General features: G+C 40.6%; 1 protein-coding gene across 1 annotated transcript in view; it reads left to right on the top strand.

Annotated features, from left to right (window-relative positions):
- The window catches only part of GRM1 (glutamate metabotropic receptor 1), a 537794-nt gene that overhangs the window by 472828 nt on the left and 50420 nt on the right, over positions 1-14546 (top strand). Inside the window, exon 7 of the mRNA XM_040430147.1 lies at positions 11881-12811. Coding sequence (XP_040286081.1) covers positions 11881-12811 — 931 coding nt within the window. The remainder of the gene's footprint in view (positions 1-11880; positions 12812-14546) is intronic.

Below are 14546 nucleotides of genomic sequence, written 5' to 3'. Positions count from 1 at the left end.
TGTCATTGATCACCCCCCTGTCATTGATCACCCCCCTGTCATTGATCACCCCTCTGTAAGGCTCCATTCAGACATTTTTTTGGCCCAAGTTAGCGGAATTATTTTTTTTTTTTTCTTACAAAGTCTCATATTCCACTAACTTGTGTCAAAAAATAAAATCTCACATGAACTCACCACACCCCTCACGGAAACCAAATGCGTAAAATTTTTTAGACATTTATATTCCAGACTTCTTCTCACGCTTTAGGGCCCCTAGAATGCCAGGGCAGTATAAATACCCCACATGTGACCCCATTTCGGAAAGAAGACACCCCCAGGTATTCCGTGAGGGGCATATTGAGTCCATGAAAGATTGAAATTTTTGTCCCAAGTTAGCGGAACGGGAGACTTTGTGAGAAAAAAATTAAAAATATCAATTTCCGCTAACTTGTGCCAAAAAAATTTTTTTTCTATGAACTCGCCATGCCCCTCATTGAATACCTTGGGGTGTCTTCTTTCCAAAATGGGGTCACATGTGGGGTATTTATACTGCCCTGGCATTCTAGGGGCCCCAAAGTGTGAGAAGAAGTCTGGTATCCAAATGTCTAAAAATGCCCTCCTAAAAGGAATTTGGGCACCTTTGCGCATCTAGGCTGCAAAAAAGTGTCACACATCTGGTATCGCCGTACTCAGGAGAAGTTGGGGAATGTGTTTTGGGGTGTCATTTTACATATACCCATGCTGGGTGAGAGAAATATCTTGGTCAAATGCCAACTTTGTATAAAAAAATGGGAAAAGTTGTCTTTTGCCAAGATATTTCTCTCACCCAGCATGGGTATATGTAAAATGACACCCCAAAACACATTCCCCAACTTCTCCTGAATACGGCGATACCACATGTGTGACACTTTTTTGCAGCCTAGGTGGGCAAAGGGGCCCACATTCCAAAGAGCACCTTTAGGATTTCACAGATCATTTACCTACTTACCACACATTAGGGCCCCTGGAAAATGCCAGGGCAGTATAACTACCCAACAAGTGACCCCATTTTGGAAAGAAGACACCCCAAGGTATTCCGTGAGGGGCATGGCGAGTTCCTAGAATTTTTTATTTTTTGTCACAAGTTAGTGGAAAATGCTGCTTTTTTTTTTTTTTTTTTTTTCATACAAAGTCTCATATTCCACTAACTTGTGACAAAAAATAAAAACTTCCATGAACTCACTATGCCCATCAGCGAATACCTTGGGGTCTCTTCTTTCCAAAATGGGGTCACTTGTGGGGTAGTTATACTGCCCTGGCATTCTAGGGGCCCAAATGTGTGGTAAGGAGTTTGAAATCAAATTCTGTAAAAAATGACCTGTGAAATCCGAAAGGTGCTCTTTGGAATATGGGCCCCTTTGCCCACCTAGGCTGCAAAAACGTGTCACACATCTGGTATCCCCGTACTCAGGAGAAGGTGGGGAATGTGTTTTGGGGTGTCATTTTACATATACCCATGCTGGGTGAGAGAAATATCTTGGCAAAAGACAACTTTTCCCATTTTTTTATACAAAGTTGGCATTTGACCAAGATATTTATCTCACCCAGCATGGGTATATGTAAAAAGACACCCCAAAACACATTCCCCAACTTCTCCTGAATACGGAGATACCAGATGTGTGACACGTTTTTGCAGCCTAGGTGGGCAAAGGGGCCCATATTCCAAAGAGCACCTTTCGGATTTCACTGGTCATTTTTTGCAGAATTTGATTTCAAATTCCTTACCACACATTCGGGCCCCTAGAATGCCAGGGCAGTATAACTACCCCACAAGTGACCCCATTTTGGAAAGAAGAGACCCCAAGGTATTCGCTGATGGGCATAGTGAGTTCATGGAAGTTTTTATTTTTTGTCACAAGTTAGTGGAATATGAGACTTTGTATGAAAAAAAAAAAAAAAAAAAAAATCATCATTTTCCACTAACTTGTGACAAAAAATAAAAAATTCTAGGAACTTGCCATGCCCCTCACGGAATACCTTGGGGTGTCTTCTTTCCAAAATGGGGTCACTTGTGGGGTAGTTATACTGCCCTGGCATTCTAGGGGCCCGAATGTGTGGTAAGGAGTTTGAAATCAAATTCTGTAAAAAATGACCTGTGAAATCCGAAAGGTGCTCTTTCGAATATGGGCCCCTTTGCCCACCTAGGCTGCAAAAAAGTGTCACACATCTGGTATTGCCGTACTCAGGAGAAGGTGGGGAATGTGTTTTGGGGTGTCATTTTACATATACCCATGCTGGGTGAGAGAAATATCTTGGCAAAAGACAACTTTTCCCATTTTTTTATACAAAGTTGGCATTTGACCAAGATATTTATCTCACCCAGCATGGGTATATGTAAAAAGACACCCCAAAACACATTCCCCAACTTCTCCTGAATACAGAGATACCAGATGTGTGACACGTTTTTGCAGCCTAGGTGGGCAAAGGGGCCCATATTCCAAAGAGCACCTTTCGGATTTCACTGGTCATTTTTTGCAGAATTTGATTTCAAATTCCTTACCACACATTCGGGCCCCTAGAATGCCAGGGCAGTATAACTACCCCACAAGTGACCCCATTTTGGAAAGAAGAGACCCCAAGGTATTCGCTGATGGGCATAGTGAGTTCATGGAAGTTTTTATTTTTTGTCACAAGTTAGTGGAATATGAGACTTTGTATGAAAAAAAAAAAAAAAAAAAAAAATCATCATTTTCCACTAACTTGTGACAAAAAATAAAAAGTTCTATGAACTCACTATGCCCATCAGCGAATACCTTAGGGTGTGTACTTTCCGAAATGGGGTCATTTGTGGGGTGTTTGTACTGTCTGGCCATTGTAGAACCTCAGGAAACGTGACAGGTGCTCAGAAAGTCAGAGCTGCTTCAAAAAGCGGAAATTCACATTTTTGTACCATAGTTTGTAAACGCTATAACTTTTACCCAAACCATTTTTTTTTTACCCAAACATTTTTTTTTTATCAAAGACATGTAGAACTATAAATTTAGAGCAAAATTTCTATATGGATCTCGTTTTTTTTGCAAAATTTTACAACTGAAAGTGAAAAATGTCATTTTTTTGCAAAAAAATCGTTAAATTTCGATTAATAACAAAAAAAGTAAAAATGTCAGCAGCAATGAAATACCACCAAATGAAAGCTCTATTAGTGAGAAGAAAAGGAGGTAAAATTCATTTGGGTGGTAAGTTGCATGACCGAGCAATAAACGGTGAAAGTAGTGTAGTGCCGATTTGTAAAAAAGGGCCTGGTCTTTAGGGGGGTATAAACCTGTGGTCCTTAAGTGGTTAAATAACTTGAGGGGTGTAGTTTCTAAAATGGGTTCATTTATGGGTGGTTTCTACTATGTAAGCCTCACAAAGTGACTTCATAACTGATCTGGTCCTTAAAAATTAGGTTTTGGAAATTTTCTTAAACATTTTAAAATTGCTTCTAAAATTCTAAGCATTCTAACATCCTAAAAAATAAAATAACATTTTCAAAATAATTCCAACATAAAGTATATATATGGGGGATGTTAAGTAATAAATATGTTATGAGGTATCACTTTGTGTTTTAAAAGCAGAGAAATAGAAATTTTTAAAATTGTGAATTGAGTCAAATTTATGACTATCATGAAGTACAATGTGAGAATGAGAACACAATCTCAGAATGGCTTGGATAAGTAACTGTTTCCAAAGTTATTTATAAGTGACACATGTCAGATTTGCAAAAAATGACCTGGGCAGAAAGGTGAATACTGGCCCGAAGTTGAAGGGGTTGTCTTGCTTGCAAATAACATTCTAAACTAAGGTTACAAGATTATTAGAGATGGTGGCGTGCTAAGGGGGAGGCGTGGGGGGGGGGGGGGGGGGGCCGCCCCAGGTGCTGGCTCTCAGGGGGTTGCCAGAAGCGATGAGCACTTTCATCAATACAGATAAAAGCGCTTATTGCTGGATTGCAGGGAGCTGGGTCCTGTCACTCACCACTCAACTCCCCGCGCTCCTCCCCTCCTTCGAGCCGGCGGCGCACATAATGGTGAAGCAGGAAGACTCCACTCTGCTCCACCAATCAGCCTGCAGACACAGATCGCTCTGCCAGCCTGTGTGGGCGGAGCCCGCAACCCGTAAAATCGCATAAGCTCCACCCACACATTGCTGCAGAGCGATCTGTGCCTGTAGGGAAGAGAGGTATGTGAACTTCAAGAGTGGGACAAGGTGAGTAGTTACTGTGTTGTTGTTGTTTTTTTTTTTTAATACAGAGGAGGTAAAGAGGGCATTATTACTGTGAAGGGGCACAGTGGGCATTATTACTGTGAAGGGGGCACAATGGGGATTTCTACTATGGAGGGGGCACAGAGGGCATTACTAGCACAGTGGGCATTACTACAATTAAGGGGGCACAATGGGCATTATTACTGTGAAGGGGGCACAATGGGCATTATTACTATGAAGGGGTACAGTGGGCATTATTACTATAAAGGGGACATAATGGGGATTATTACTATGAAGGGGGTACAATGGGACACAATGGGGATTATTACTGTGAAGGGGGCACAAAGAGGGCATTACAATTGTGAAAGGGGCACAGAGGGCATAACTAGTGTGAGGGGCACAATGTGGGCATAACTACTGTGAGAGGGCACAATGTGGGCATAACTACTGTGAGGGGGCACACACCTGTACAAAACTACAAACCGGATTCCAAAAAAGTTGGGACACTATACAAATCGTGAATAAAAACTGAATGCAATGATGTGGAGGTGCCAACTTCTAATATTTTATTCAGAATAGAACATAAATCACGGAACAAAAGTTTAAACTGAGAAAAATGTACCATTTTAAGGGAAAAATATGTTGAATCAGAATTTCATGGTGTCAACAAATCCCCAAAAAGTTGGGACAAGGCCATTTTCACCACTGTGTGGCATCTCCCCTTCTTCTTACAACTCTCAACTGTCATGGTCTTACCTTCTTGCTGTTCTCCTTCGTTTGACATGTGCTGGCGGCCATCTTGGTTTCTGGGTTTCTTGTAGCCTCCCACCCTGCGGCTCCTCCTTCCCACTGGGAGGAGCTGGATGCCCAGCTCATATATATAGGAGGTCTGTGGCTTCAGTTCCTTGCTTGGTCCTCCTGTGTTCACATGCTTCTAGACTGCTGCTGCTTCTGGTTCCTGATCCTGGTTTCGTCCGACTACCCTGCTGGTTCCTGATCCTGGTTTCGTCCGACTACCCTGCTGGTTCCTGATCCTGGCTTCGTCTGACTACCCTGCTGGTTCCTGATCCTGGCTTCGTCTGACTACCCTTCTGGTTCCTGACCTCTGGCTTCGCAAAGACTCTGCTTCGGATTCGCCATCCGTTTGGACTTTTGCTTTACAGCTTTATTTTCAATAAAGCCTTCTTATTTTCACTTATCCCTTGTTGTACGTCTGGTTCTTGGTTCCGTGACATCAACAGACGTCTGGGGACTGAGGAGACCAGTTTCTCAATTTTTTTTTTTTTTTATACCCAATCATGTTGCCAATTGACCTAATTAGTGTTAATTGGTCTTCCAGCTCTTCGTTATGCTCAAATTTACTTTTTCCAGCCTCTTATTGCTATTTGTCCCAACTTTTTTGGGATTTGTTGACACCGTGAAAATTGGAATCAACGTATTTTTCCTTTAAAATGATACATTTACTCGGATTAAACGTTTGATCTGTCATCTACGTTCTATTACAAATAAAATATTGACATTTGCCATCTCCACATCATTGCATTCAGTTTTTATTCACAATTTGTTTAGTGTCCCAACTTTTTTGGAATCCGGTTTGTACTGTGAAGGTTGTACAATGAGGGTAATACCACTGTAAGAGGGTACAATTTTCTTTTAAAGTATTGGGGAGGGGGTTGCCAGAGAAAGGACCCACCCCGGGTGCCAAACACCCTAGGCACGCCACTGATTAGAGATGGGCAATTGATCCACAAATTCTATTCTTGGAGTCAGAAAATATTTTTTCCATCATTAAGATATTCTAACCTGCAGCACTCCAGCTGTTGTGAAACTACAACTTCCAGCATGCATACTTGCTCTGCTCTTTTCAGAATTCTTATAGAAATAAATAGAGCATGCTGGGAATTGTAGTTTTACAACAGCGGGAGTGCCGCAGGTTGCCGACCCTTATACTAGATGGATTTCTTTCATCATGCAAATTTTGCATTTTATTACAGTATATTATCTAAAAGGCGGAATTCCAACACAGCATTTTGGTCAGGATTTGCAGTATTTTTAGTAGCCAGATATTTGCTGGATGTTAATAAGAGAACATGCATTTCTCTATCCACAATAGGATACAATTTGCAGTTGTGTAAGAGTGTATTCACACACAGCATTTTTATAAATGTGCCACACCGTTTATGAGTCAAACTCAAGAGTAAAAAAGTATTTCCTTTACTGAATATTTCCCATCTATTTTCTGAATAAGCTGTCCATAGTTTACACACAGAGACAGATATTCTGCTCCCTAGCTCTCTCTTACTCAGAATCATTCTGAAGCACCATATAGATATTTGATATTATAGAGAAATACTGAGTACTATAGATGTGAATAAAGCAGCTGGGGTGAGATATAACTATTAGCTGACGAATCATTCCTCAGCTGTCTGGTCTCTTTACACTCCCCCCCCCCCTCTTTCTTTCCCCATCTATGGAATAATGTAATCTGATCCTTCAGTGAGCAGGCAGCCGATCTTTGTCTCACAAGATGAATTTCTCCTATATTTTAGAGACAAAGTTGGTTTAGAAATTGGGAGAGAGGAAGAAAATGGATGATAACTCTATAACAAGACATTCTTCTCTGATAAGATATATTACAAATTGTTTTATATTCACTACCAAGTAAGGCTGAATCACAAACTGCAAAATCTCCACTAGTGTGTTTTCTATTTTATTACTGTTTTTAGCTTATGATTTAGTCCCTCTGGCATTTTTTCTATCTCTGCATGTAGCATTTTTTCATAGAGCACATTTTTTGCAAAGCTTGCACCAAAAACTGCAGCTGTCTGACAATTTACCAGGAAAAAAGATGCAAAGGAGGCATAGAGGGGTATTTCAGCTTTAGTCATATTTTTACTTTTGGCCGATATATTAGTAGATTGCACATATTTTACTTATTTGTGTATACTGAGTGATTTCATATGCAATTGGCAGAAAGCCTGAAACACTGAACTTGAACGGTTATTTCAGCTTTAGGCAACATTTTATCTTTGGCCAGTTCTCCACTGTACATTAATAAAGAAATCCACGCACCTGCTCATTGGTTCCAGTGCAGAAACTCCTCTCCGCGATGCTTCTGTTCCCAGGCATGTACACATCAGGATGGGGTCATGTGCATTGCTATAGCCAGTGACTGGCCTCAGCAATGACATCTTCCCAAGATGACCCAGCAGTTCATCACTCACTGTTCTGCAGTGGTTTTGCACTGTAGGTGAGTAGATTTTTTTGTTTGGGTACAGCCAGTACTGACTTTTAAGGTCAGTATTTCAGTTTTTCATCAGTTGTATAATAAATTATTCGATATATACAAATATGTAAATATTTCCAATATACTTCTATAAAGCAAGGCTACTTTCACACTTGTGGCGGTGTGATCCGACGGGCAGTTCCGTTGTCGGAACTGGCAGCCGGATCTGCCGATCTGCCGCTGACTGAAAGCATTTGTGAGACGGATCCGGATGCGGATCCGTCTCACAAATGCATTGCAAGGACAGATCCGTCTCTCCGCTTGTCATGCGGACAGACGGATCCGTCTTGTATCTTTTTTCACATTTTTACCTGTCTGCGCATGCGCAGGCCGGAAGAACGGATCCTGCATTCCGGTATTTTGAATGCCGGATCCGGCACTAATACATTCCTATGGGAAAAAATGCCGGATCCGGCATTTAGGTATGTCTTCAGTTTTTTTCGCCGGAGATAAAACCGTAGCATGCTACGGTTTTATCTTTTGCCTGATCAGTCAAAACTACTGAACTGAAGACATCCTGATGCATCCTGAATGGATTACTCTCCATTCAGAATGCATGGGGATATGCCTGATCAGTTATTTTCCGGTATAGAGCCCCTGTGACGGAACTCTATGCCGGAAAAGAAAAACGCTAGTGTGAAAGTACCCTAACATATTCTGCTGTCTGATGGAACCCTAAATATATTGATGCAGTACAAACCAGATGATCTAATATAAAAAAAATTGAACTGGCATACACCTGTTGGCTGAACGAGTGTTAGGATGACAGCTATCTCTCCTGATCCCCTCATACATGTATGCTTGGCTCAGCCTTGTGTGCATGTGTTGTCAATAGGAGAAAGCTGCTGCCAGACACCTATCTCCATTAGAACGAAAGGATCCAACATAACCAACCCTTCTGTCTCCCAACATGTGTTGTTGAGTGAAAGTAGGGAGGCTCCTCTACACATAAAGTCTTCGGCTACTCTTGCCAAAATTGATGAGATTGGCCAACATACATGTAATGTGTATGGCCACCTGTAGTGTGGCACTTCTCCATCTTAGTGTATGTGTATGTAATCTCATCAGCATGATGACCTCCCCAAAATAATACTTGATGCATTACCTCAGTACAGACAGAAAACATTAGAAGTAACATCATAATAAATAGCATGTTGTAAATAGTGTGTTATTCTGTGTTCAGGCAGCATGGTCCATCCAAGCTCGTAATTCCTAAATCTGGTACGGTAGTTTCCTAACTTTTTCCAAACCTACACTAACAGGTGCAGAAGTAAAAGGTTCCCAACCTTTCGCTTATCATAGCACTAACTGTTTCTTGACTTTGAAATGGCCTATGGAGACCATTAACTGCAAGTATAACACACAGAAAGACTGTTATGTTTCACATTATGACAACATAAAAACACCATAAGGTGATATTGTAAATGTGCCAAGCAGATGGAGATTAAGTTATACAAACTGTTTGCTTAAGTAGTGAATTTCAATAGTACAATAAAAATGGAAATGCAATTTTCCAAGACATTCTGTTGTACAACAAAATCTTTGCTTAATGTATAACTTATCAACAGGATCTGCTGCAATGCCGACTCTTTGTACTCACGGTAAACATCTCACTGGATCTCACCCTGAAATGAATTTCTTGTTTTTCTGATGCTTTCTAGAATATTAACAGTTAGTTAATGGAACCAAAGTGAATCAGAAGCATTCACAGTCAAGGAAAACTGTCATTCTTATCATTTTTAAGAAAGTTTAATGTATTTATGATTATTAAGATAATTATGACTGAGAAAGCCTATACAACATAAATTCCTTTACATAGGTGCATATACCTTGATCAACACAAAAGTTTTTATGTAGAGATGAGCATTTCGATCAATATTTCATTCAACTCCAAGTCGATTCTGCCCGAATTAAAAGTTCTCCAACTGGCCTGAAAATTTGTATATGGCCATTCTGAGGTCTCCTAGTACTCATAGTTCTCTCTCTCTCTCTCTCTCTCTCTCTTGTCTTTCACTTTTGTCTTATTTTTATTCTCTCTGTCTTTCTCTCTCCTCAAATTCACCCAAATCAAATCACCAAAATTTCTGATTCTGATACAGCTTGAAGTTTTACAAAATTTGGGTCAAATCTGATTAGTTTAGAATCTATTTGCTCATCTATAATCAGGGTTGGACTGGGGTTCCTCGGGCCCACCAGAGGAAATTATTCTCTGGGCCAAACCCCTCACATCATCAATAAAGTCTAATAGGTTTTGAATCAAAAAAGTAGGTCATAGTGACAAATTATTGTCTCCAAAGTCATCTCCAAATATGTTTTTTCTCCTGGAACTTTGGGACCCACTATGGTATCACAGCCTGGGCCTACCAGAGGATTCTCTTGTACTTTGGTTGGCCAGTTTGACACTGCCTATAACTGTAGGTGGATAATCAGACATGCAAAAGAACAAGTAAAACTTCATAATTCAGGGTTAATTAAAGAAAATAGCCATACACATGTTTACCTCAGGAGGAATGCACAGCTACAAAAATGTTCTCAGGTTAAGGCTACTTTCACACTTGCGTTCGGAGCGGATCCGTCTGATGTTTCATCAGACGGATCCGCTCCGATAATGCAGACGTTCGCATCCGTTCAGAACGGATGCGTCTGCATTAAAACTTAGAAAATTTTCTAAGTGTGAAAGTTGTCTGAGCGGATCCGTTCAGACTTTACATTGAAAGTCAATGGGGAACGGATCCGCTTGAAGATTGAGCCATATTGTGTCATCTTCAAGCGGATCCGTCCCCATTGACTTACATTGTAAGTGTGGACGAATCCGCTCGCCTCCGCACGGCCAGGCGGACACCCGAACGCTGCAAGCAACGTTCAGGTGTCCGCTCACTGAGCGGAGCGGAGGCTGAACGCTGGCAGGCGGATGCATTCTCAGTGGATCCGCCTCCACTGAGAATGCATTGGGGCCAGACGGATGCGTTCGGGGCCGCTCGTGAGCCCCTTCAAACGGTGCGCACGAGCGGACACCCGAACGCTAGTGTGAAAGTAGCCTTAGTGTTAGACCTGGAAAAGAAATTGATAAATTTCACAAGGATTATAGGTTTAAACTATTTTCAGTACATCAGGAACATCAATTTAGTTACAACAAATTATAAACTGAAGCTACTAGCTCAGGTAATATAACTCAGTATAAATGCTTGTGATTGACCTATCAACCAAAACTCTTTATTCACTCATAAATCTGAGATTTAGATTCCAGTTTAATAAAATATCACCGTTAATCCATCCAGGAACCACTCCAGTCACTTTAAGCCACTAAACAGAGTAATAGTCATTTAACACCAGAAACCAATCTATTATTCTAGCATAATTCACTGACATTCCCCAAGCACAAAGCCATTTTACAGATACATACAAATTCAGAATTTACATGCTTCCAATTTGGTAGCGTACAAAGTTTCCATATGAATCCAACCGAAAGGAAATAGAAACATCAATCGGAGGCTGCAATATCAAAGGATTCTCCCCTGAATAGCATTTGTAGCCCCCTATGGCATTACACATAGTATTAGACTTTATTTTGACTAGTGTGTCTTGGTAAAGCACGGCCTTTAACTTAGGCTACTTTCACACTAGCGTTCGGGTGTCCGCTCGTGCGCACCGTTTGAAGGGGCTCACGAGCGGCCCCGAACGCATCCGTCTGGCCCCAATGCATTCTCAGTGGAGGCGGATCCACTGAGAATGCATCCGCCTGCCAGCGTTCAGCCTCCGCTCCGTGAGCGGACACCTGAACGCTGCTTGCAATTTTCTAAGTAATAATGCAGACGGATCCGTTCTGAACGGATGCAAACATCTGCATTATCGGAGCGGATCCGTCTGATGAAACATCAGACGGATCCGCTCCGAACGCTAGTGTGAAAGTAGCTTAACTGATTTTTTTTCCCAGAGAATGGTATTTTATGGACTTCAATACCAGACAGACATTACTCATTTACTTTTATAAATTTCTGCATACATGTCTGACTTTAGTCCTACATCTTGAGCAATTTTATGGATAAAAAATTGTTAAAGAAAGTTGTTACCTGACCTTTTCTACCTATGCTCTTCAGTGACTCTCAAGTCCAAGACCTAGTAAAAGTTAACTAATACTTCCAATATATACACCACTGGGACAAGAAACCTTGATGACTTAAACACACACATTTGTTCTACTATCTTAATTCAGTGAGTGGAAAGAAACATTTAACAATTCTTGTAGACGACATTGCTCATCGGTATTGTAAATGGTCCCATTAATTTATGTTTGCAGTTTTAGGGTATTAAAATTGTTAATATAAATCAGAAACTGTCAATATGTGCTTCTAGTAAATAGAGCAAATAACCTCTTTTCTTTCTTCTAACAGGTTGTGAACCGATAGTTATAAGATATCTACAGTGGAGTGACATAGAATCCGTCATTGCTGTGGCCTTTTCCTGTGTGGGCATTCTTATCACTATGTTTGTCACATTGATCTTCATTCTCTACAGAGACACACCTGTGGTTAAGTCATCAAGTCGAGAGCTCTGCTTCATTATCCTGGCTGGGATTTTTCTAGGTTATATATGTCCTTTCACACTACTGGCCAGGCCCACAACAACTTCTTGTTATCTGCAACGTCTATTGGTTGGCCTCTCCTCAGCAATGTGTTACTCTGCCCTGGTGACCAAGACCAATCGTATTGCCCGAATACTAGCAGGAAGTAAAAAGAAAATTTGTACACGTAAACCTCGTTTTATGAGTGCTTGTGCTCAACTGATCATTGCTTCAGTACTGATTAGCCTGCAGCTTACTTTGGTAGTTACCTTGATTATCATGGAGCCCCCAATGCCGATCCTTTCTTATCCAAGCATTAAAGAAGTCTACTTGATCTGCAACACTAGTAATTTAGGTGTGGTGGCTCCTCTGGGCTACAACGGCCTTCTGATAATGAGCTGCACCTACTATGCATTCAAGACTCGCAATGTTCCAGCGAACTTCAACGAAGCTAAATATATTGCATTCACAATGTACACTACTTGCATCATCTGGCTGGCATTTGTTCCAATCTATTTTGGGAGCAATTACAAGATTATTACCACATCTTTTGCTGTCAGTCTTAGTGTCACAGTTGCTTTGGGCTGTATGTTTACACCCAAAATGTATATAATTATTGCCAAACCGGAAAGGAACGTTCGGAGTGCATTCACCACCTCTGATGTGGTGCGCATGCATGTTGGAGATGGAAAAACACCATGCAGGTCAAACACCTTCTTCAGCATCTTCAGAAGAAAGAAACCAAGTGCTGGGAATACAAAGTAAGTATTCTTACAGTGTGACTTATGGGGCTTATATGCAATAGAAAGTTTTGAAGGAGCTCTTGGAAACTCTGAAGTGTTACAGCCTGGATTTATAGGGTATGACATGGATAACTATTCTTACCTTAAATTACGTACAGTACAGACCAAAAGTTTGGACACACCTTCTCATTCAAAGAGTTTTCTTTATTTTCATGACTATGAAAATTGTAGATTCACACTGAAGGCATCAAAACTATGAATTAACACATGTGGAATTATATACATAACAAACAAGTGTGAAACAACTGAAAATATGTCATATTCTAGGTTCTTCAAAGTAGCCACCTTTTGCTTCGATTACTGCTTTGCACACTCTTGGCATTCTCTTAATGAGCTTCAAGAGGTAGTCCCCTGAAATGGTCTTCCAACAGTCTTGAAGGAGTTCCCAGAGATGCTTAGCACTTGTTGGCCCTTTTGCCTTCACTCTGCGGTCCAGCTCACCCCAAACCATCTCGATTGGGTTCAGGTCTGGTAACTGTGGAGGCCAGGTCATCTGGCGCAGCACCCTATCACTCTCCTTCATGGTCAAATAGCCCTTATTTTCAAAGTTTTCCCAATTTTTTGGCTGACTGACTGAACTTCATTTCTTAAAGTAATGATAGCCACTCGTTTTTCTTTACTTAGCTGCTTTTTCTTGCCATAATACAAATACTAACAGTCTATTCAGTAGGACTATCAGCTGTGTATCCACCTGACTTCATCTCAACGCAACTGATGGTCCCAACCCCATTTATAAGGCAAGAAATCCCACTTATTAAACCTGACAGGGCACACCTATGAAGTGAAAACCATTTCAGGGGACTACCTCTTGAAGCTCATCAAGAGAATGCAAAGCAGTAATCAAAGCAAAAGGTGGCTACTTTGAAGAACCTAGAATATTACATATTTTCAGTTGTTTCACACTTGTTTGTTATGTATATAATTCCACATGTGTTAATTCATAGTTTTGATGCCTTCAGTGTGAATCTACAATTTTCATAATCATGAATATAAAGATAACTCTTTGAATGAGAAGGTGTGTCCAAACTTTTGGTCTGTACTGTACGTCACACTGTATCCAGATCTAATTTTAAAAGCTATGGACACCTGACAACTTATCTATAATTTTCTGGCAACTCATAAACACTCATTATAGCGAAATTCTGAACAGTTTGATAAGCTTGATTCTAAAATGAGTGTTTATGAGCTGTCAGGAGTTCAGAGTTAAGGGTTACAGATCAAGCTGTAAGAGCAGCTCCCTGAAAGATTCAGAGTAAAACAGAGAGCAATAGTCCCTAGAAACACTGAAATTGAAGGGTGTAGAGAAACAACAGTTGAATTTTTTTATAAAGACCAATTGAAAAAAATTATTTGGAACAATAGTTTAGTTTTAACATTGTCAGAATCACCAATAATTTCAGCAATCATATAATCATATAATATCTACTGTTTGCATATAGTATTCCTTAAATGGTTAGAGTTAGAGTATAGCATAGTAATCAAACTAGCATACTGTAAATGTACAATCCCTGTTTTCTCAATATGACACATTCTTTAAAATAACTAATTTGACCACTATGAGTAACATAATAAACTGAGGGACGAACATCTGCCAGGGCGGTTCGCGAACGCGATCAAATGTTTGCGAACCGCAAGTTCGCGGCTGGTCCCATTCATTTTAGTGGCAGGCGAACCTGAAAAACCTTCAGCTCAT

This window comes from Bufo bufo, chromosome 4 (genome assembly GCF_905171765.1).
Source record: "Bufo bufo chromosome 4, aBufBuf1.1, whole genome shotgun sequence".
Taxonomy (NCBI): Eukaryota; Metazoa; Chordata; class Amphibia; order Anura; family Bufonidae; genus Bufo; species Bufo bufo.
This window is presented reverse-complemented; position numbering and strand designations above follow the sequence as displayed.